This window comes from Cygnus olor, chromosome 12 (genome assembly GCF_009769625.2).
Source record: "Cygnus olor isolate bCygOlo1 chromosome 12, bCygOlo1.pri.v2, whole genome shotgun sequence".
Taxonomy (NCBI): Eukaryota; Metazoa; Chordata; class Aves; order Anseriformes; family Anatidae; genus Cygnus; species Cygnus olor.
In genome coordinates this window covers 12,750,819-12,770,697 of record NC_049180.1, presented here as the reverse complement: position 1 = coordinate 12,770,697, position 19,879 = coordinate 12,750,819, and the positions used below count along the sequence as shown (strand labels likewise).

Sequence of the window (19,879 nt, the reverse complement as noted above, 5' to 3'; positions counted from 1 at the left end):
GATTTTAAAAACAAGAGGGAGAGAGACAGCCTGGCACATCTAAAACATAGAAACTTTAAGCAGTAAGAGAGGAAACGGTTCAAAATAAGATAGCCTCCAACTTTTAGCCAAGTGCATTGGAGACTATTCTAGGTATAAAGAAACTGCATGTACCGTAATTTGTAGTGAGAGCCTAGTTTCCTGAAAATCTAGGACTGGCTGCTGCCCTTCTTCAAAGAGAACTTCCATGCTGAGAGAAGGCAACTATGTGTATAAGCCCCATGTTTTTAATGGGCAAACAAGTAGTTTTGTTTTTTTTACAGATTTGCCTTTCATCTTGGCTTTCATCACTGTGCCCGCTGGTAGTTAAGTAAATACAAGTCATAGGAGGAAGCCTCTAGGGCGGGAGGGGAATCTGCATTAGAAAATACATTGCCCTTTTAGGTACAGTGGAGTTGAGGATACAAAGCTTGACCTCAGGGGATCTTGGTCCATATTCACTGCAAAGTCATGGTTGTTCACTAGCTGAAGTGCTATGAATGTTTGTTTTCTTGGTACAAGTCTTTAAACTGCAGAATGGGGGTGGGATAAAATGCATGTGTTCTTCGCATAAGGTCTTAAAATGGCAGAATATGCAATTTTTCAGCAGGCTAGGCTCCAAAATAAAGTACAGAGTGATAGCTGTCATGTGACAGGGTGCCGCTCTACAGTTCGAGGATGTTTGACTTCCTCAGATGTGGGAACTGAAAGCAAAACCCTTGCTGCCAGTGGAAATTTACTTGAATTGTGCTTTGATTGCTCATGTGTGAGCAAAGAGCTAGATACTGGTTTTGCAATGTCAGGCTGTGACATGGCAGTTCTGGCTTCAGGCAGCACATCAGGCGGAACGTTCTGTGATTCACCTATTCCAAAAGCTATTTCTCTGTAACTGAGAGGAACATTCATCATTCCTTTAGTTGAGCTCCTGGATAATTTTATTCATCACATGTTAAGAGTCCAAGTAAGAAACTAAGTTCTAAATTAAAGAGTAAATATGTTTGTGTGTTAGGCTTCAGAGGTAACATATCCTACTAAATGTTCGAATAGTTGATCCTTTTCTTAGAGGCATGAAGTACAATCCTAATTTAATTCTTCTCAGGGTCAGTCTCCTTCGATTCGGCAGCTTATCATGCATGCAATGGCAGAATGGTACATGAGAGGGGAGCAGTATGACCAGGCAAAATTGTCACGTATTCTTGATGTGGCGCAAGACTTGAAGGTGAGTTTTGCAAAGCACCATTATTATTTTCTGTCTGGTGTCTTATGCAGACTTGCTCATCTTGTAACAAAGGCTAAGCTTAACTTGGATGTGACTAATTTAGTAAGGAGTCCTAAGAAGCAGAGTAATAGAACTGCTTGCTATATGCATGTACTGTAAATCCAGGAAGAGCTTCAACCGTTTTAACCTTGAATACCATTGAAATGGGAATATAGAAAATATCCTTCAGACACTTGTTTCAAGGAGGCACCACTCAGGTTGATGGAATGGGGGTTTCTTGAGAATACTGCTATTTTGTAATTGTTTACACATTCACAAAAGAGACTGGAAGCGACATCTGGCTTCTTAAAGGCATTTATCACTTCTAAAGTTAGATGCACTTTGTGACACCCAATTATTTTGCAAGAGCTTCAAATTAGTTTTGTTATATCAGTTTCTGTGTTCAAGGATGAATGCTGATCAGATGTATTCAGTGGCTCTGAAGTGGTCAAGGTCTGTTGGCAGGGAGACGCTAGGTTATTCTGACTAATTCTGTTGCAGTATTGTCCTGGTAGCTCTTGGCCGCTTGCTGGTAGATTTTCATACAGAGGAATTTAAAACCATAAGCACAAGGTCTCTACGAGAAGGCCATGCAGTGCTTTCAGATGAGAGCTCTTGCTTATTTGTGCCACGAGCAAACTGTGTGTGAAGCTGATAGTACCAGTCTTTTTGTTGACTATGAAAGCACAGCAGGCTGTGATAGGAAGACTTCTTTATTAAAAAGTAAATGGGGATTAGAAAGGAGAAAGGGTATCCTTGTGTCTTCACTAGTAGTCTTCTGATTTTTTTTCTTTAGGCCTTGTCAATGCTGCTAAATGGTACTCCATTTGCCTTTGTTATTGACCTTGCTGCACTTGCCTCTCGACGGGAATACCTCAAACTTGACAAATGGCTCACAGATAAAATTCGGGAGCATGGGGTAAAGCAGGATTTTTCTTTTTATTTCTACATTCTATCGGTGACTAACTTAAGTCACTTTGATAATCTTATAAGTAGCTTTAAGGTTGTGGAAAGTGTCCATGGTCTGATAGTTCAACATTTTCACTGAACTATAATAGCTTAGTGTGATTCTTCCCACGGTACAATTGCCAAGTTTGAAATAATGGCTTGGATGTGGTTTGGGAGATTAAGCTAACTTTTTTTTCCTCAGGAGCCCTTCATCCAGGCCTGCATGACTTTCTTAAAGAGAAGATGTCCATCTATCTTGGGTGGCCTTGCTCCGGAAAAAGATCAGCCCAAAAGTGCTCAGCTTCCTCCAGAAACCTTGGCGACTATGTTGGCATGTCTGCAAGCTTGTGCTGGGTAAGGGCAATATTGCTTAGACGGAATGTCATCTGCTTGAAGCCTGCTTGCTGGCCTCGTATTGCACGTGCTCACAGGTGGTTTGGGGTTTCCTATGGGTTGCTGAGAGTTATAATCTTGCACAGCTAGATTTGATAGTATGTTTAATTTTTCAGTGAAGCTTCTCATATAGAGTAGGTGATGAGACTGAAAGTGTTCTTGTCTTTATAGTCAAGTGGGTGGGATGATCTTGGTAACCGCGGGATGGCTGGTTAGTGAAATACTGGGTTAATGGCCAGAGGCAGGGCTGTGACTTGGACTAAAAGGAATATAAGTCATAACTACAGAATGGGGCGGCATCCTGGGAAACAATAAGATTTTATAAAGGGTTTTTTGATCATGTTAGGCAAATATGTGGTTGCTACCCTAGCAGAGAGGGCTAATGCAGTCCTTATGCATAGAAGAGAGGTGGAGATTGTAATGTAATTGAGACTGAAACTGGACACATGTAACTTCAGTTGTTTTTACTTGAAATACTGACTGTCTCAAAGTAGTCAAAGGATGGGAAATAGCTAAGGTCTTCTGCCAATGAATTTGTTTAGCTAAAATCCTGAAGGAAATAGTGTAGGTCCTAGAGACCTGCTCTCTGCAAGACGGACAGGTAGGTTACAGAAAGACTAAAGCGAGCAGAAACTGAACAAATCAATCTTAAATCATGTTTTAAGTAAAAATAGCTAAATGTTGCAAAATACTGGTGGTGTTGCTGTCAGACCAAGGTGGTATTTGACTGCAGCAATATTTTGGAGTTAACAAGGCTTAGCACAGTGTGACATATGAGCCAGAGGGTCTGGAAGCTGGAGATGGTGCTAGTTTTGGTGTTAAGTTTTGACACCTAGGGAGTCTGGCATACCCAAGCGCATGTTAGCTGATCTAAGGATTATATTGTTATGCAGTGATGTCTTGACAGATAGAGGAAACATATGTAGAAGTGTCAGATGATTCCAAGCTCGCATAAACAACAGGGAAACAAATACCAACATAGGGATTGCTATCTGAACTGGAAGGGAATTTCAGAGGTCCTTGTAAGATTTTAGGAGAAAAGGTTCTCCTAAACAAAATTAAACTTCAAGTACTGTTTCGGAAACGTTACTGTCTAGTCCATCTTTTGGACTGAAAAATACCCGTTACTCAAAGGACGTCATCTTCTGAGACTAGAAACTGAATTGAAATTCCAGTATTTTGCATGTTGTCATATCCAGATTTTAGAGATTTAATAGTTAATTGTAGACTTGACTTGCATCTAATGTCACTGTGTTCTGAATCTTAATGTGTTACCAAGTTTTATTTATTCAGTTAATCCAAAAGCTAGCAGTTCTCTACTGGCACAATTCTCTCAGCTTCTGGTTTCTTTTTATAGCCGCTTGTATTCCCATTTATGCAAGAATGTGACCTACTTGCAGTCATTTTCCATTAGTTATTCTCTTTAAGCTTTAAAGAGAAAACACTTAATTTCTTTCACGAAGCACTCACTTGGATTAGCTTACGTTTCAGTCACAAATGGAAGCAGGCATTGGAAAGACTGGGAGATTAAAATCACAGTAACATTAGATATGTCTGGGAGGATGGTTCTGCTTTACCACCTGAAGTTTGCTGCTGGGGGTAGTCGATTTAGGAGTAATTTCTTTCAGTTAAGCTGTAGTTGGGACACTTTTAAGCCCCTAGGACCCTGCGTGGTCTAGAACCCTTTATTTGTGTTGGTGCAGTTTGTGTAGCACTGGTGAGTACTGCTGCTGTGGCACATAGCAGCGAGGCTCCAGAACGAAGTTAAGCGTTCTTGTTATTACTTAGTGTTTTTCAAGTGAAGCCAGGGTGGTTTTGGCACCACAGGCTGCCTTACTGACCAAGTGTGTGATTTGGTAACAAACTGCTTATGGAGAAGTCCTCCCCCCAGGGGTTTGCAGTGAGGTGAGTGGCAGCAGGACCTGCCCATGCCCAGCACAGTCGGTTTGGCAGCACTGGTGGTTCCTCCTCAGTCCCGGCCTCAGGACAGGGCGATGCTTCTGGCTGCCTGTGCCTAAAGGAGTGAAGAGGCTTTTCCTCCTCGCTTGTGCATTGATACCTCTGTAAAGAGAGAGGGGTGGGTAGAAATGGGCAGAGGTAGAAAATAGGAATGCTAGCGGTGCTCCTGGCTTGTATGGGTAAGGTAGAAAGAAATCAAAGAAGTTGAAAGTATTTTTCTTTTTGTATAAGTGGGAAAAAAGAGTGCAAGAGATATGAAGTTGCTCTATCCAGCAAGCTGGAGCTTCCCTTAAGCTGACATTCTGTTTTCCTAGAGCTGGCTGACTGTGGTCCCTGGCTCTCCTCATTACTCATCTTTCAAAATTGTCCTTTCCACAATTTCCCCCAGTTCTCTTCCTGGAATGGCTCTAAGATTAGCTGGCTGAGTATATTTTTACATAGAATTGAAAGCATGTGAACTTTTGCTTTAAGATCTAGTTTGATAAAGAAGCGTGCCCTTATTAAAGAAGCTATTTGCTACTTCACATCATTTGCCTCAGATGCAGCTTTTGTGAAAACCTGCAGCTCAGTACTATTTAAAAAATATTGTGGTGTGTATGTATCTTGACATACAGCAATGTCTCGTGACATAAAAATGTTAATCTTTAATCTGTCTAGGTAGCAGGACAAAAAGTTAGTCATTCGTTCCAAAGCATGGATGACCTAACCGGTCACCGTAAGCATCAAATTCAGGATTATAAACCTGTGTTATGCATTGCGGGCTGCGCTGTGATCGGTAACCTCTAGCTGCAGCAGGTTGGAATCTGTCTTAACTAAAGCACGCTGCGGTGTTTGAGTGCCTGCTTTCCTTCCTGCTAGTTGGTCACAAGCACATTATGGGGATTTGTGTTTCTGTGGAATTGGGTTGTAGATAAATATATGCTGTAAACTCTGAGCCTCCGTCATGCTGTGCCTCGGAGTTGTCTTCAGGTCTGGTTGCACCTTCTTGAGACAGAAATCCTTTCTGTTTCCCTGTGTGGCCAGGCTGTTTCACAGGCCATATCTTAAATGACAAGCGGGAAGAAATATCTTGTTGGGCATTTATAGCAGATGTATGGCTTGCAGAGAGGAACCGGCTATAAATAAACGCAGGTTTTGTGTAAGGAAGCCTCTCAGTGTTCTTCAGATTCAGAAATGGTCATGCAAATATAGACCTTTGTTTCCAAAGGACTTTTAAAGACCCCCCACAGATGATTAAAATGAAGTCTTTTGACTAAGGTACTTTACTGCTTTCACAGCTTGATTAGAAAAACTTTTGGTTTGCTCACACTTGAGTCAAGGGGAAAAGCCAAGTGTTTCCTTAGTTGAGCTTACTTTGAAGGTAAGTTTCTGATCCCTTTTTGAAACCCGCCATCCCAGGCAGCTTGCTTTTGAGTCTCTTGACACTGGCTGCTAGTGAGAGGATATCAATACATTTGGAGGAGCCAGCTTGTGAAGCAGTTGATAAAATGCACATTGATCCTGCCTGGAAAGTTGCCTGCCCATGGTAGCTCCCCAGATTCTCTGTCTGTCCCAGGACAGCTTTTTCCCACACTGTGTAGTAGAGCACTGGCTTGGGAGAGCAAGCTGAAGCCCTTAACCCTGTGTAGCCTGTAATGGGATGGCTGCCAAAGCTGAGGGCTAGTCTGCCCTTCGTTTTCCTGCCCTAGTTGTCGGGATGGTTCTGCTTCCTTTTCCTCCTCATCCCAACATCCATGCAGCTTGTGAAAGCTTGTGAAAATTCAGTGAAAATGAGGAATCTCCAGATGAGTTTAACACGGTTGCACCATTACAGGAAGGAATTTGCTGCTTTAGTTGTACTTGCCAAAAAGGTAGAACTGGGGAGTAGGAAAGGCATAAATAGTTGGCTGTGTTTTCCGTGAGTGAAATGTTAGTGTTGCATGGGTACGTTTGTGGTTAGGTATGCCAGCAGCAGAGCTGCCTTTCCCTCCCCTTAGGAAGCGTGGCAGCAAGACGTGGAATTGTTCAGAAAGGTGTTGGCTTCCCTCAGTTGTGCGGTGCCTTCAGGCCTAAGTGTGACTGTTCTGCTGGGTTTTGAGTCAACTTCTTTGAATAGTTGGAGATTTCTTGCCTCTGGTTAAATGTTTTATTAATAAAGCATGTTGGTCAGCTTATAGACAAATGAATTTTAGTGGAGTGGGGGGGGTATTTAACTCCCATCTATATCAGTTCAGTACTACTTAAAAAATAAGTGTCTCTCTATAGTGTAAGCTCTTTAGTCATGTCATATTTCTCTTCTGGAGAGAGTGTCTAATGATACTCAAAGTGGGAACAATTCTGAATGTTGAAGCCTGGGAACAGGGAGGAGCCTTGAGGAGCTGATTTGACCAAGGGATTATAGCAGAAGCTGTTGTGTGTTTGATTTCATGAAGTTGAGCTGTATATAGCCTGTAACAAAACAGCAGGCAAAGAACATTGTGGACTGTCTGTTCTGCCACAGGCTATTGAAGCTAGGTAGACAGATACACATCCCAGCTTTCTCTGAGTCATTATTTGCTGGGATAACTGTATACCAGTATTGGAGTTATTAAAAAGGGGGAATATGCTGTCAGAGAATCTTTATAGTTGCAGTTTACGTTCTTCTATCTAAAATAGAGCTTGTCCCGAGTGAAATGGCTGTAATGCAATTGTTGCTAGTGTGGTTTCTGCTGGGATTGTTTTGCAGTTTATATTTGTGAAATGTGGTCCCACTTCCTGAAGGAAAACAATCAGGGGCTTGAGTTTTGTGAACACTGGATGCCTCACTGTTCTACTCCTCTGCTCTAGGAGTGTTTCCCAGGAGCTGTCAGAGACGATACTCACCATGGTGGCTAACTGCAGTAGCGTCATGAACAAGGCTAGGCAGCCGCCACCTGGAGTCATGCCAAAAGGACGCCCACCTAGTGCGAGCAGCTTGGATGCCATCTCTCCTGTACAGGTAGTAGATAAATAATAGCATGCTGTGGTTTTAGAAACCGTTGATTAGCGTTAGTTCTGCTGCACTATTTGAGCTCTTTCAGCAGGACTACATAAAACATCATCTGGCTCCCTTAATTTTTTATGCTTGCATGTCTAGATAACGTCTCTTGTAGCAGATTAATGCCTGAGGGTTGTAGTTCAGAACTGTCGTTCACGTCACGGATGTCTGTAAGAAATTATGGAAGTATAGCAGGATGGGAGCACTGAAGAGTGATAGAGGTTTGGTTTGCTTTAATATAGCTCAGAGTTTCTTTAAAGTGCTAAAATTTTCTAAGACTTTCGAGAGTTAAGCACTGCCTTTGAACCTGATGTGTCTTGTTTGTAGCTTCACGGGCCAAGCAACAGTACTAGAGCATAAGGACTTGTTATAACTGGGGCTCTTCAGCTCTCAACTGAACTGCTCTTTTAAAGACAAGGTACATTTAAGTTACTCCCTGCCACTCATCATCCCTTCCTCCTCTGGGAGCAACACATTGCAGACAGATTTTGCTTCTAGCAACTACATTCACTGGCAGATTTTAAAATGGTGAAAACTTATTCACACGAAGTAGTGGCAATTCAGCATTGAAGAATGCCTGAAGCGTCAGTAGATTATGTAAACTCAATACAGAGAGCAGTATCCATGTAAATTGTTACTTTATTGAAGTTGCTCATCAAATGTACCTAATATCTTGGCAACCTGCTGCGTAGAACTGATGTGAAGAAGTAGAGCAGCAGATGTGAGTCTGAATCCATGCTATCTTCTGGATAGATAATAGTTTTTTGCAGTTCCTAGACAGGAGCTCTTAATTTCACAGAATCACAATTTATTGCTTTGTCTGCTGGTACTGTGCCTTCCCTCCTACTCATCATCCAGATCTTAATGGCTTTTATTGGAGGCTGTGTTCTCAGGTGTTTAGCTATGAAAAGTGAACATTCTGGGATCCTTCAGACAGTTAAATATTCTGTTAGCTTGATTAAGTCTTGGTGAATTCTCCAACCGCAGAGCTTAAACTGCTCTAGCACGAAAATCTACACACTGCTTTTTGTGTTTACTGTTGTGTTATACTTAATTAGCAACTAGGGAACAATCAGCCTTTCTGTAAAACCTTTGACAGAGTAGGATTTTATGGGATTGTAAAGGAATAAGTGAAATAGCATTCTATAGACAAATGGCCTTTTTGGGGTAATCTGGATGACTTCAGAATTTAAAGTGACCATGCAGAAAAACTCTTTTCAGGATGCTTTAATATGTAAGCTGTCTTCATACAAAACGTGCAAAGAGTGAGCTTGATTGCAGTCTATGTCTGTCTGTGTATAATCTTCCTTTTTTTCATTCAGATCGACTCGCTTGCAGGCATGGCATCTCTTAGTTTAGGTGGCTCAGCTGCTCCTCATACCCAGAGCATGCAAGGCTTCCCTCCGAACTTGGGCTCTGCATTCAGTACTCCTCAGTCACCAGCAAAAGCGTTTCCCCCTCTTTCCACGCAAAACCAGACAACAGGTTTCAGTGGCATTGGAGGACTCTCTTCACAACTTCCAGGTACTGCTATCTGTGTGGTGTGTTTTGTATGTTTGACACATCAGAGCGAAGACATTGTCACTGCTGTGGCTGGAAATACTGGACAGGCAGCGGTGTTGCGTGGGAGGGAGTTGTACAGACCTTGCTCCTAGGTCGCTGCTGAAACAGCATTTGAAAATGTTGCAACTGCAGTAGATATAAAATTTGAGAGTCAAGAGGGTTTATGTTTTTGTTGGATTTTAGCTGCATCGTTTTAGGCTGGGACAGAGATAAGGAATTGCTTTAGAAAAAACTGCTTGATACTGGATATTTCTGAGGCTATATGGCTCTGAACGTTTGTTGGAAATGGCAAGGTGCTGAAAGTGATACGTGTATACTAGGAAGGGTGCAGCTGAGATGACCAATACCTTGTTTGCTTTTCAGTAGGTGGTCTTACTACGGGTAGCCTGACTGGTATAGGAACTGGAGCCCTGGGCCTTCCTGCAGTGAACAATGACCCATTCGTGCAAAGGAAGCTGAGCACATCTGGACTGAACCAGCCTACGTTCCAGCAGAGTAAGATGAAACCTTGTAAGTGGTAGTGTTGTCTGTGACTGTGAAGTGTGACTGTGGTCTGCAGTTAATCTGCGTTTCCTTCAGGGGTGGCGTGGATCTGGAGGTGACAAATAGTAGAAACATGGCTCTTGTATTATACTGATAGACTGAAAAAGGTGCTTCTGAACTTCTATACTAGCAGCTTGCCAAGTAGCTGGGAGGGGATTTAAAAAAAAGCTACCGGAGTAAATACAAATGTCAAGGATTTGCATGAACAGTCTCTTTTTATGTCCTTTTTTTGTTGTGCTATGTTTTGAACAAAAGTGTTATCCTGCTTTTTAGAGAGTTGTATATATGTTGTAAGAGGGTGTTCTTTGTTTTGTTTGTAACAAAGTTAATCAAAGCTACCTGGGTAAGGTCCTGTTGTGGCAGACCAGTGAATTAGGCAACACCACTGGAAAGAAATAAGACTAACAAGTTGATGGGAATATGATTGTTTTTTCTTTCTTTTTTGAAGAATGATTTGGTCCTTAAAACTGAGTCATTATCCTTAGCTCATTTATACCTCTAAGTTCACAATGAAATGTTGAAGCAAACAAATGTTTCCTTTAGGAAGTCTAGTCATTTGCTAAATCTTCCCCATTGCTGGTGTTACATACCTTTGTTGTCTTCGATAGCTGCTCCATAAAAGTTGCAGATGTCCATAGATGTACAGTGAAGACAGCTTTAGTGACCACTGTTTTTTCTTTTTGGGCTTGAGCATTCAGTATAAACTTGCTTGAAGCTCACTGGCTGGCCTGAAAGTCTGTGTGAAAGTTTGTCTGCATGTTAGTGTTGTGTAGCATGCGTTATTCTAGTCTGTTTTACATTCGTTTGATTTAGGTGTCAGTTGAGGCTAGCTTGGGTTGTAGTGGGTTCTAGGAATACAGTACTATGAGGCTAATTCCACCTTTAGGATTCAGTTCTTTTGCAAAAGTGTCTTGAAAACAAATTTTTGAATAAGAATTCCTGTCAACTAGAAAGGTTAAGTAATTGTTTTTTAAGAGAAACTAGCAGGCTTTGTATAGATTTGTGGAAGAGTTGAAAAGGAACTAGAGGAAATGGTGACCCTCTGGAGTTGAATGTAATGCCTGTCCCCTTCTTTTTTTTAACAGCTGACTTATCTCAGGTGTGGCCAGAGGCTAACCAGCACTTTAGCAAAGAAATAGATGATGAGGCAAACAGCTACTTCCAGCGTATTTATAACCATCCACCACATCCAACCATGTCTGTAGATGAGGTGAGTTCCATTCTGTAGCAGTTGCATCAGCTGTCTAGAGACCTTCTATATAGTTGGTGAACTTGCTTGTTACATCCAACTTTTCGGTCCTGTGGACTGAAGTTTTTAGCTGTCTGATTAACTCTCCTAAAATGATGCAAGTCTCACAAGGGGCTTGGGTATTCAAAATAAGTACTAAAGTGTGCCTTTAAACAGTTTAAGTTATGCTTACACCTTGGATATATTTAAAGTATATAAAAATGGCTGCAACTTCTAAATATATAAAGGTGTCCTCAGTTCTATGTTATGATTGCTTTCAGTGTAACCAAAGCATGAGTATCAAAGCATATCAGTCTGATGTAGTTGCTCTTTGAAGTACTTCAGACTTACTTTAGTGTATTTATGTGGTTATAAACTATAGGAAAAATGTAAATGAACATTCAGCATCTTCCAGTTTTGAAGCAATGAGGTAGGAGGTAGCAAGAAGTTTTATTTAAGGACAGTTATTTAAAATAAAGGAAAGAAAGCTGAAGTCTGAAGATAAAGCTAATTGTAGTGATGTAGCATCTACTGGCTAAAATGAGATTTATTTTTTATTGAGACACTTACTTTGCAGTCTGGCTTGTAGTGCAGTCTACCTTAGCTGTTTGTGTTCTTAACCTATAGATGCAGAAGGGCTGAAATAAAGCAAATCTGGTGGTAACAGTTTCCAATTTCTTTGCAGGTCTTGGAAATGCTGCAGAGGTTTAAAGATTCCAACATTAAACGGGAACGAGAAGTGTTTAACTGTATGCTGAGGAACTTGTTTGAGGAATACCGTTTCTTTCCCCAGTACCCAGATAAAGAGCTGCACATAACAGCCTGCCTCTTTGGTGGGATAATAGAGAAAGGACTGGTTACTTATATGGCATTGGGCCTGGCCCTGCGCTATGTTCTTGAAGCCTTACGAAAGCCTTTTGCATCCAAAATGTACTATTTTGGTATTGCTGCACTAGATAGATTTAAAAATAGGTGAGTGTTTTTTGGTAATACTTCCAACAATTCATGTAATGTCTTGTTAACCTTGAACCTGCTCTAGTTATGCAGTACAGGATTGCTTATATGTATTAGAAATTTACATATGTCAACTTCAGGATTACCTTTAGTATATGCTGAGCTGAAACAAAATGGTGATGTGCTAGTAAAAGGGTGACTAGGTTCTTTTGAAATCAAAATATTAAATGCGGTGTCTGTGTAAATGTGGGACAAACTGAGATGCTGAAACTACTTAGTGGCCTCCCTGTATAAAAATAATTCAGGGAAGTGTTGTGTTGACTGAAGTTGTCAGCTTGTTAGAAATGGCGTGAATGTAAATATTCTTAACAGGTGCGCTCTGATAGTGCCATTTGCACTACTCCTTAGTAAAAGGCTGGCTAGGAACTAAGCCTGGGTTTGAATTTGAATCTCCAGTGTGGCATCTGGATCATCTGTTACTCAGAATGTTCTGCTTTAACTTTGTGTAAGATTATGAAGGGTATTACTCCAGTGCCAAAATCTTCCAGAAGGTCAATAGCTGTGAGTTGGTGACACATACAAACCTTTCTCACACACACAAAAAAGCTTTTTCAAAGTTCTTAATTTGAATGCAGGTAGAGGAAGCTCTCAAGGCAGACGGTAGTTGTAGGCAGGATTGTATCCCATTGGACAAAATGCACACTCATTTTTGGAGGAAGATACTCGAAATGTATTTAAAAGTTTCTTGGAATTATTTAATGACTAGAAATGTGCAGACTTGCAGTGTGGATTCAAAAGCAAGGAGCGTGTTACCTCTTGCCGTTATTCTCCTTTTATAGTTGTTCTGCCCTACGGTATTTTGTCAGCTATAAAAGCTGCTGCTTGCAGCATTCAGAGCTGGATATCGTAGCTGTATTTAGCTAACGATGAATAAAGGCATTGGAGGCTGACATACTTGAGGTTTAACCACCTTCTTGCTCCTTCTTTTACGAACCTTTTTAAGGGGGACCTGAAGATTCTGCTCTCACTGAGTAGTAACGGTCTAGCATTCAGAAGTAGAATTATAATAATCTGTGTGCCTAGGTGAAGCTTGTGTCTTTGATGTTAAGGGCACTCTGATGTGCTGTTTAAAACAGTGAGCCAGTCTACAAATCACTTACCAATAATCTTATTGTGAAAGCTGAATATAAATGCAATTGTGCATTCAGTCAGAAGTATAGAGATCTAGGTTAAGCTGGATTGCTATGAATTAACCTTGTGTTTTGCTCTTAAATGAATTCATTTCAAGGGTTTTTGCAACAAAAACTGCTTTGTAGAAAATGTTTTGTTTATAGCACAGCTGCTGTAAGCAGACCAGAACTAATTCTGATGTGGTATGGGAATGACATATCAGTGTTATGTTCATATTGCTCTCTAGTATTGTTTCTGATCTGGGTTAACGCTGCTGACTAACGTGTATTATTTCTGACAGATTGAAGGACTATCCCCAGTATTGTCAGCACTTGGCTTCTATTAGTCACTTTATACAGTTCCCTCATCACTTACAGGAGGTGAGTGGGTTCACGTTGGTGCACTGGCTTTCTGTGGTTTTCAAATCTTTTGAGCAGATTGCTGTTTTCCATTGGAGAAATGGTCTGAGCTTCCACAATTTTAGGTAGTGCATGTGCAGAGAATCAAATGCCCTTTCTTAAAGTGTGAAGGTGGTTGTTCAATACTCTTCTGTTTCTGTAAACCTGCTGGGGTTGCTTGCAGTGAAATAGCTGCTTGAGTATAACTGCATGATCAACCAGGACACATGGCCACGCACAGAGATTTCAAAGTGCTTCCATGGAGTCACATTCCAGTCCCTTAAGCATTTGTGCTTTCTCTGTAAAATAGAGGATATTCAGAGGTGTTTATAGTTTCACACTCAGACCTGCTAACATAATCCAGATAAAGGCAAGAAAAACTTCATTCCTGCAGGTTTGATCAAAGTAATGGAAATACCCTGTAGTTCAGAGAATAAAAGTAGTGCTGATCATGTGGTGTCTGGCTTTCATTGGTAGGAGAAATACAGAAAAACTAATCCTAGTGGCAGAGTTTGAGAGCATAATCTGAATAACAAAAAAAAAACGTTCAGCTTGGTCAGTGAGACTTCATCTACCCGAAGCTGTGAAGTTCAATAGCAGTCTCAACTTCACTGTTGCATTTAGGATTGTGTCCCTGAAATGACTGTTTGTCTGATGTTACAAATGTCTGGGTAAACGTATTTAAGTGGAGGAAAAAAAATCTGCTGTGGAATTGCTTTACAGGTTTTCTAAAAAGCTGGGTATTCCAGAGATGTGGTTTTTGCTTATTCATTATGAACTTCAGACTTAGCATTTTTATGTAGGTGCAGGAGTCCTTGGGGGAAGGACTTCTTCCCTGCTTTGTAGCATGTTTTTTGATACACGTTTTTTATGCAGTCCCCCTCTTTTGGTCTGTTAATCCTGACCTGCAGGGATGGGATTTCCTGGGTAGTGCTCTGTAAAATGTTTTAGGATGTTGTGTCTCTTGACACTAGATAACTGCTTGCTGAGATCAGGGGTAGAGCTTCTGGCCCTTCTCCAGAAAGAAGGGAAGTAAATGGTGATAAGACATGCCCTTTATAAGGGGGCTTGATGGTATTTTGCAGATTGCCTTAATGGCATTGGTGTTAAATGTTTGCTGACAATCTTTAATACATATACTGCTCATGCTAAAACTTGTTCCCTATTTACACTTCTGTATATGAATTTCTGTATGTGCTTGTTTACCCTATTGTAGTACATAGAATACGGACAGCAGTCTAGAGATCCTCCTGTGAAGATGCAGGGTTCAATCACCACCCCTGGAAGTATTGCACTTGCCCAGGCTCAGGCCCAGGCCCAAGTTCCAGCAAAAGCTCCTCTTGCTGGCCAAGTCAGCACTATAGTAACCACCTCAACCACCACCACTGTTGCAAAAACCATCACAATCACTCGACCAACTGGAGTCAGCTTCAAGAAGGATGTGCCGGTAAGCATTCTGTGACTTCAGAGCCCTCACTGGAGATGTAACGGAGTTAGGTTGCTGATGTGGACTGAGTACATGGAGACAAAACCCTGTTAAATTTCTGTACTGCCAGTTTTCAAGCTGTAATCCTGTTGCTCGATATTTTTTGTCTAAAGCATGTAACCTTTTCATATATGACCCATGCTTTTGTATGGATGCATTTTTAATCAGGAAACTGTGGAATTACTTTGCATAGCAAGGTGGGTTTTTTGTGGCTTTAATTAGCAAGAAAATTACAGAATTAAGTTTCTCTTAATGACTTGCAATAGGACTGCTGGAGCAGTTGCAGTTACTGTTCTGCCTGAGACTTGAGGAACACATACTGAATCATGTCTGACCTAGCAGACTAACTGCATTAGGTTTCTCAAATCTTAAGTCACTTATATAAATGTAACTCTTAACTACCTGTCAGAGTTAATGCGGGGCTGACAGATTGATGTATTGGTGCTTCCACAGAAAGCGTGGAGCGTGCTTGATCCTGCATGTATGCTGAGGATGTGTAGAGCTGTGACTGAAGGGTAACAGATGCACTAACAAGTCAAGTCTGTCTTGCTTGCTGGTGCTGTCTTTGTATACTTCTCTTAAAAGAAGCTCCCCGAATTAGAGGTGGAAGGCAAAAAACAAAGGTAGTTGAAAGTTAAGAAAAACTTCTGGAGGACAGTTCCTAGTACAGCTATTAACTTCTTTCACATATCATGTTGAGTTCTGATTGTGAGGCATTTATATTGCCTAATTTTAAACTCGAGTTATGATTGCTATATCAAGTTCTCTTGCAGTGTACCAGGTGCTAAAGCCCTTAAGTTGAGGCCTGCAGCCGTAAGGACATGGGTCACATTTCTTTGGCTTACACCACTGGCTTGTTTTCTCTCAGATAAAGCTGTAGGATTCCTCTCTCCCAATTTAGTATTGAAGTGCTCTTGGAGACATAAACTTGTACGAAGTACCGCTCGCTGCTGTACTGTCACTCTCCAGACTAACCTTGTATGCGGACTGCTAGCATGATGGGTGCCATTGGAACGGCATCTGTTGTATACGAACACAAGTGTTAGGGGTTGGTCTTTGTACAGCGACGTACTTCTGCTGAGTATTGATCACTGTAGAGTAAAATTACTTCAGAATGCTGCTAAAAATGCATCAGAGGCAGTAGATGTTACATGAAAAAGCTCAATTCTTTTTCACTTGACAAAGTGGAGTAAAACTGTCTTTTGATGTTACTTTTAGGTATCGTCTGTTCTTACCTTCTTGTTTTTCCTACAGCCTTCCATTAATACCACCAATATTGATACGCTGTTAGTAGCAACAGATCAAACTGAGAGAATTGTGGAACCTCCAGAGAATGTCCAGGAAAAAATTGCTTTCATCTTCAATAATCTGTCTCAGTCAAACATGACTCAGAAGGCAAGTATGGAAGAACACTAGTAAAATTAATTTTAATATATTTCTGGAATTCCATTCTAAAGTGGTAGGTGATGTTTCTCCAAAATTCCAACTCATAAAATTTGGAAAAAAAAAAGGGGGGGGAATCACTTATGGAAATAGTTTACATCACTTGTTGTTTGAACCTCTCTGGACATACAATTTTTCAGGGAAAAGAGGGGCAAGTGAAAGATTCTTAATCTTACTCAACTTCTACAAGTTGCCTTGTTTTCCTGTAGCCAAATACTTCGTGCTAAAGTATTTCAGATCTTTGCTTTCAGGAAAGCACTTCTAGTAGACACAAGTTTGAACAAACATTCACATCATAAATGGGCAGGATACCATTTGCTATTGCACAGTTAAGCTACTGGGTTCTTGCATTTCAAGCTGAAATTCGGGGTAGTTTTTGTGAACTAGAAGTTTGCAGTACTGCTGCCACATGATACCTGTCCTGTGGGCAGACTGCTTTAACATGAGCTACTGACAGTCCTAGATTTTGAAGTTACCTGCTATAAAGAGGAGAAGTGGAGGGGAGAGAAACTATTGTGCCTCACTCACTTTGATTTAAGTCCTTACTGGTTGACCAGATCTTTGGATAATGAAATACTGATTTCAGAGCTGTTTAAAAGAAAAAAAAGAATCTTAGTGCTAAAAGCAATTGACTGAACATGACAATGTGTTGGTCAGAATTGACCCCATGAGTTTGTGGTCCTCTTCTCATACCTCTTGTGGTGTGCTTTTTCTCTGGTGTGGAGACAGGTCGAAGAACTGAAGGAGACAGTGAAAGAAGAGTTCATGCCTTGGGTATCGCAGTATCTCGTGATGAAAAGAGTCAGTATTGAGCCAAATTTTCACAGCTTATATTCAAACTTCCTTGACACTCTTAAGAATCCAGAGTTTAATAAAATGGTTCTGAATGAAACTTACAGAAACATCAAGGTGAGTAGTGCAAGATTTCTAATACCTTGGGTAGAGGATAGATCTGCATTTGAATTCTTTTTTTTTGTAGGGGGGATTCTAAATTTATGCAAGGCTTGCAAATTATAACAGGGAAAATTTGTTTATGCTTTAGTTCTTGTATGTGGAGAATGTGGCTCTTACGTTTACACTGATGGTTTGGTTAAAAAATAAAGGGGAGGTTTTAGAAAATGGATGCAACAACTAAAAATCCCTGGAGGACTAAAATAATGTGAAGGTAAGGAGGTAAGAGAAGGGATAGCTCAGAAGAGATGAGTGAAACAAGTTTGTCTATCAAGCACTATTTTTAAACCTGTTGGTGGAATTTCTTGGCCACCATGGGTTACGCTGTAGTGCAAAAGAATCTCCTGGCTCTTTGGAGCGTAGCTGGCCTTCTTCTGTTCAGCTGATGCTACTCTGAAGCTAAGGAACAGAGCTAACAATAGAATGCTGGGGCATGATTTAAGTCTTGAAATGAGAATTAAATTGTTTCACTAGAAAGGCAGATGGTAGCCTTCAGCTCTGAGATGAAGCCTTAAGAAGCATTGCCTGCACAAGTTACGTTTTACTGAGTAGACACAGCAGTCTTGACAAGAGTAACTCATAAGGTCTGGAAAAGTGTAATCCTTTCTGATCCTCTTGAAAGAAGGGAATTTTGAAGTTGTTTCAAGGCAGATTTATGGGTTGCTGCCTTGAAGTAAAGGCTGGTTTTGAGAATCTCCGTAATGTTTAGCTCAGACTGGAGCTCAGAACTCAGTGTTCTAAAACTTTTGTCTTGAGTCAGACCAACTGTTTGATTTTGTTCTTGAGTGATTATCTTCTAGTTGTTGCTTGAGTTGCTTTTTTCATTAGGTGCTACTGACATCAGATAAAGCTGCAGCCAACTTCTCAGACCGTTCCTTGTTAAAGAATCTTGGTCACTGGCTGGGAATGATTACACTGGCTAAAAATAAGCCCATCTTGCACACGGTGAGCTTCTGTTTTGCTTGATACAAACCGGTATATTGTTAGGCAGCAGCATAGGCTGTTTGGGAAGTTAAATCACCAAGATGGAGGAAGTAATTCTATGTAAAAATACGTGTATGGAATTCTTTGTGTTCAAAAGAATAACTGATCCTTAGCAGTCCGTAAAATTCAAGGACTGTCTTGACTGAAGTTTGCCATTATATCATATAAGGAAATAGCATGTAAGTGGTATTTTTATGGTGTTCTTGGTGTTTTCTCTGCCCTCTTCCACTTATCAGTCGTTAATGGTATTTTTCAGGATTTGGATGTGAAATCACTGCTACTGGAAGCATATGTTAAGGGACAGCAGGAATTGCTTTATGTAGTACCATTTGTTGCCAAAGTCTTAGAATCCAGTGTCAGGAGCGTGGTAAGTGACTTTGTGCTGGCACAGTTATTGTTTGACTGGCAAAATAAGCATTGCAGAAATTAACTTTTATTTTTTACAAAATGAAAGCTCATGAAACTTCTTGAGGGGGAGGAGAGAGATCAGGGCTTGAAGTGTGAGCTCTGTTGAAGTGAGAGAAAGTATGTGGGTTGTGCATCTTTTTGCAGTTTAAACAAATGTTGGCTGAACCGAATTGTGGTATCCCCAAACAGAACTCCATTGAGAAATGGAAGGATGCCATCAAAGGGGTTATAGGATCTCTTTATAGTTTACTTCCCTCCACCCTTGACATGCCCCTCTTCTCCCTGATCAGCTCCTCGCTGTTGTGCTTGGCTGAACAGCTGATCTCAGAAGGACCAAGTCATTGTTTTTCCAGTTGAGTGTTCAGCTTGATTCTTGGATCTAGTTTCACTCAGAATACTAAATTCAGCCCTAATTGCAGCTCTACAAACTACACTTTTCAGTACGCACACATAGCTGTGCTTCAAAAATTCCCAGTTAGAAATTAGCTAAACCGTTCAAGAATTTTTGTTTAACGCTGCTCCATTTTCTCTTGCAGGTCTTCAGGCCTCCAAACCCGTGGACAATGGCCATTATGAATGTTTTAGCTGAGCTACATCAAGAACATGACCTAAAAGTAAACTTATTTTTCTTTTCTATGCCTACTGAGCATGAGGTTTTCCTGACATACTAGTCAAGATAGATGTTGTGTAGGACCAAATTGAACTTCTTGCTTTAGTGTGGGGAGAACTGGGCATTGCTAACTTAGTAGAACTTGGATGAAACTCTACTCCTGTGAGGTTAGCGTGAATGTGCAAGATGCCTGTTTAATCCTCAGTCACTATCCAAGTCTTTAAAAAAAAAAAAAAAAGATGGGGGGAGGGAGATCAGTGGATTAGGTTGGGAAGCATGGTAGTTGAGCAGCCAGTAAATGTTTCAGGTTTTTTCCTTGTGACATAACCTAAACTAGACTTGTTGTACAGTTGAATCTGAAGTTTGAGATTGAAGTGCTCTGCAAGAATCTTGCATTAGACATCAATGAGCTGAAACCTGGAAGTCTCCTGAAAGATAAGGATCGTCTGAAAAATCTGGATGAGCAGCTCTCCGCTCCAAAGAAAGATGTGAAGCAGCCAGAAGAGCTACCACCCATCACAACAACTAGTAAGTACATTTCAGGTAGAACTTAGAACCACTCTGTACAAG

The 19,879-nt window shown here is 40.8% G+C and overlaps 1 protein-coding gene and 2 non-coding genes across 10 annotated transcripts in view; all 3 read left to right on the top strand.

Moving 5' to 3' along the window:
- CNOT1 (CCR4-NOT transcription complex subunit 1) overlaps positions 1–19,879 on the top strand; it is a 59,990-nt gene that overhangs the window by 21,173 nt on the left and 18,938 nt on the right. For 2 of the 8 annotated variants that reach the window (XM_040570991.1, XM_040570986.1), the window contains exons 14-29: positions 1,118–1,237; positions 2,073–2,195; positions 2,427–2,578; positions 7,382–7,532; positions 8,894–9,095; positions 9,501–9,629; positions 10,763–10,887; positions 11,591–11,877; positions 13,331–13,409; positions 14,644–14,874; positions 16,168–16,308; positions 17,086–17,265; positions 18,136–18,252; positions 18,548–18,658; positions 19,236–19,313; positions 19,660–19,837. In XM_040570991.1, the coding sequence (XP_040426925.1) occupies positions 1,118–1,237; positions 2,073–2,195; positions 2,427–2,578; positions 7,382–7,532; positions 8,894–9,095; positions 9,501–9,629; positions 10,763–10,887; positions 11,591–11,877; positions 13,331–13,409; positions 14,644–14,874; positions 16,168–16,308; positions 17,086–17,265; positions 18,136–18,252; positions 18,548–18,658; positions 19,236–19,313; positions 19,660–19,837 (2,404 nt within the window). Of the gene's footprint in view, positions 1–1,117; positions 1,238–2,072; positions 2,196–2,426; positions 2,579–7,381; positions 7,533–8,893; positions 9,096–9,497; positions 9,645–10,762; positions 10,888–11,590; positions 11,878–13,330; positions 13,410–14,643; positions 14,875–16,167; positions 16,309–17,085; positions 17,266–18,135; positions 18,253–18,547; positions 18,659–19,235; positions 19,314–19,659; positions 19,838–19,879 lie in introns of all 8 variants that reach the window. The other 6 variants (XM_040570988.1, XM_040570984.1, XM_040570990.1 and 3 more) reach the window with 3 other exon arrangements.
- LOC121077021 lies at positions 7,862–7,997 on the top strand. The gene has a single exon (XR_005823870.1). It is a non-coding gene; the product is annotated as a small nucleolar RNA SNORA50 (small nucleolar RNA).
- Positions 17,581–17,719, top strand: LOC121077019. The gene has a single exon (XR_005823869.1). It is a non-coding gene; the product is annotated as a small nucleolar RNA SNORA46 (small nucleolar RNA).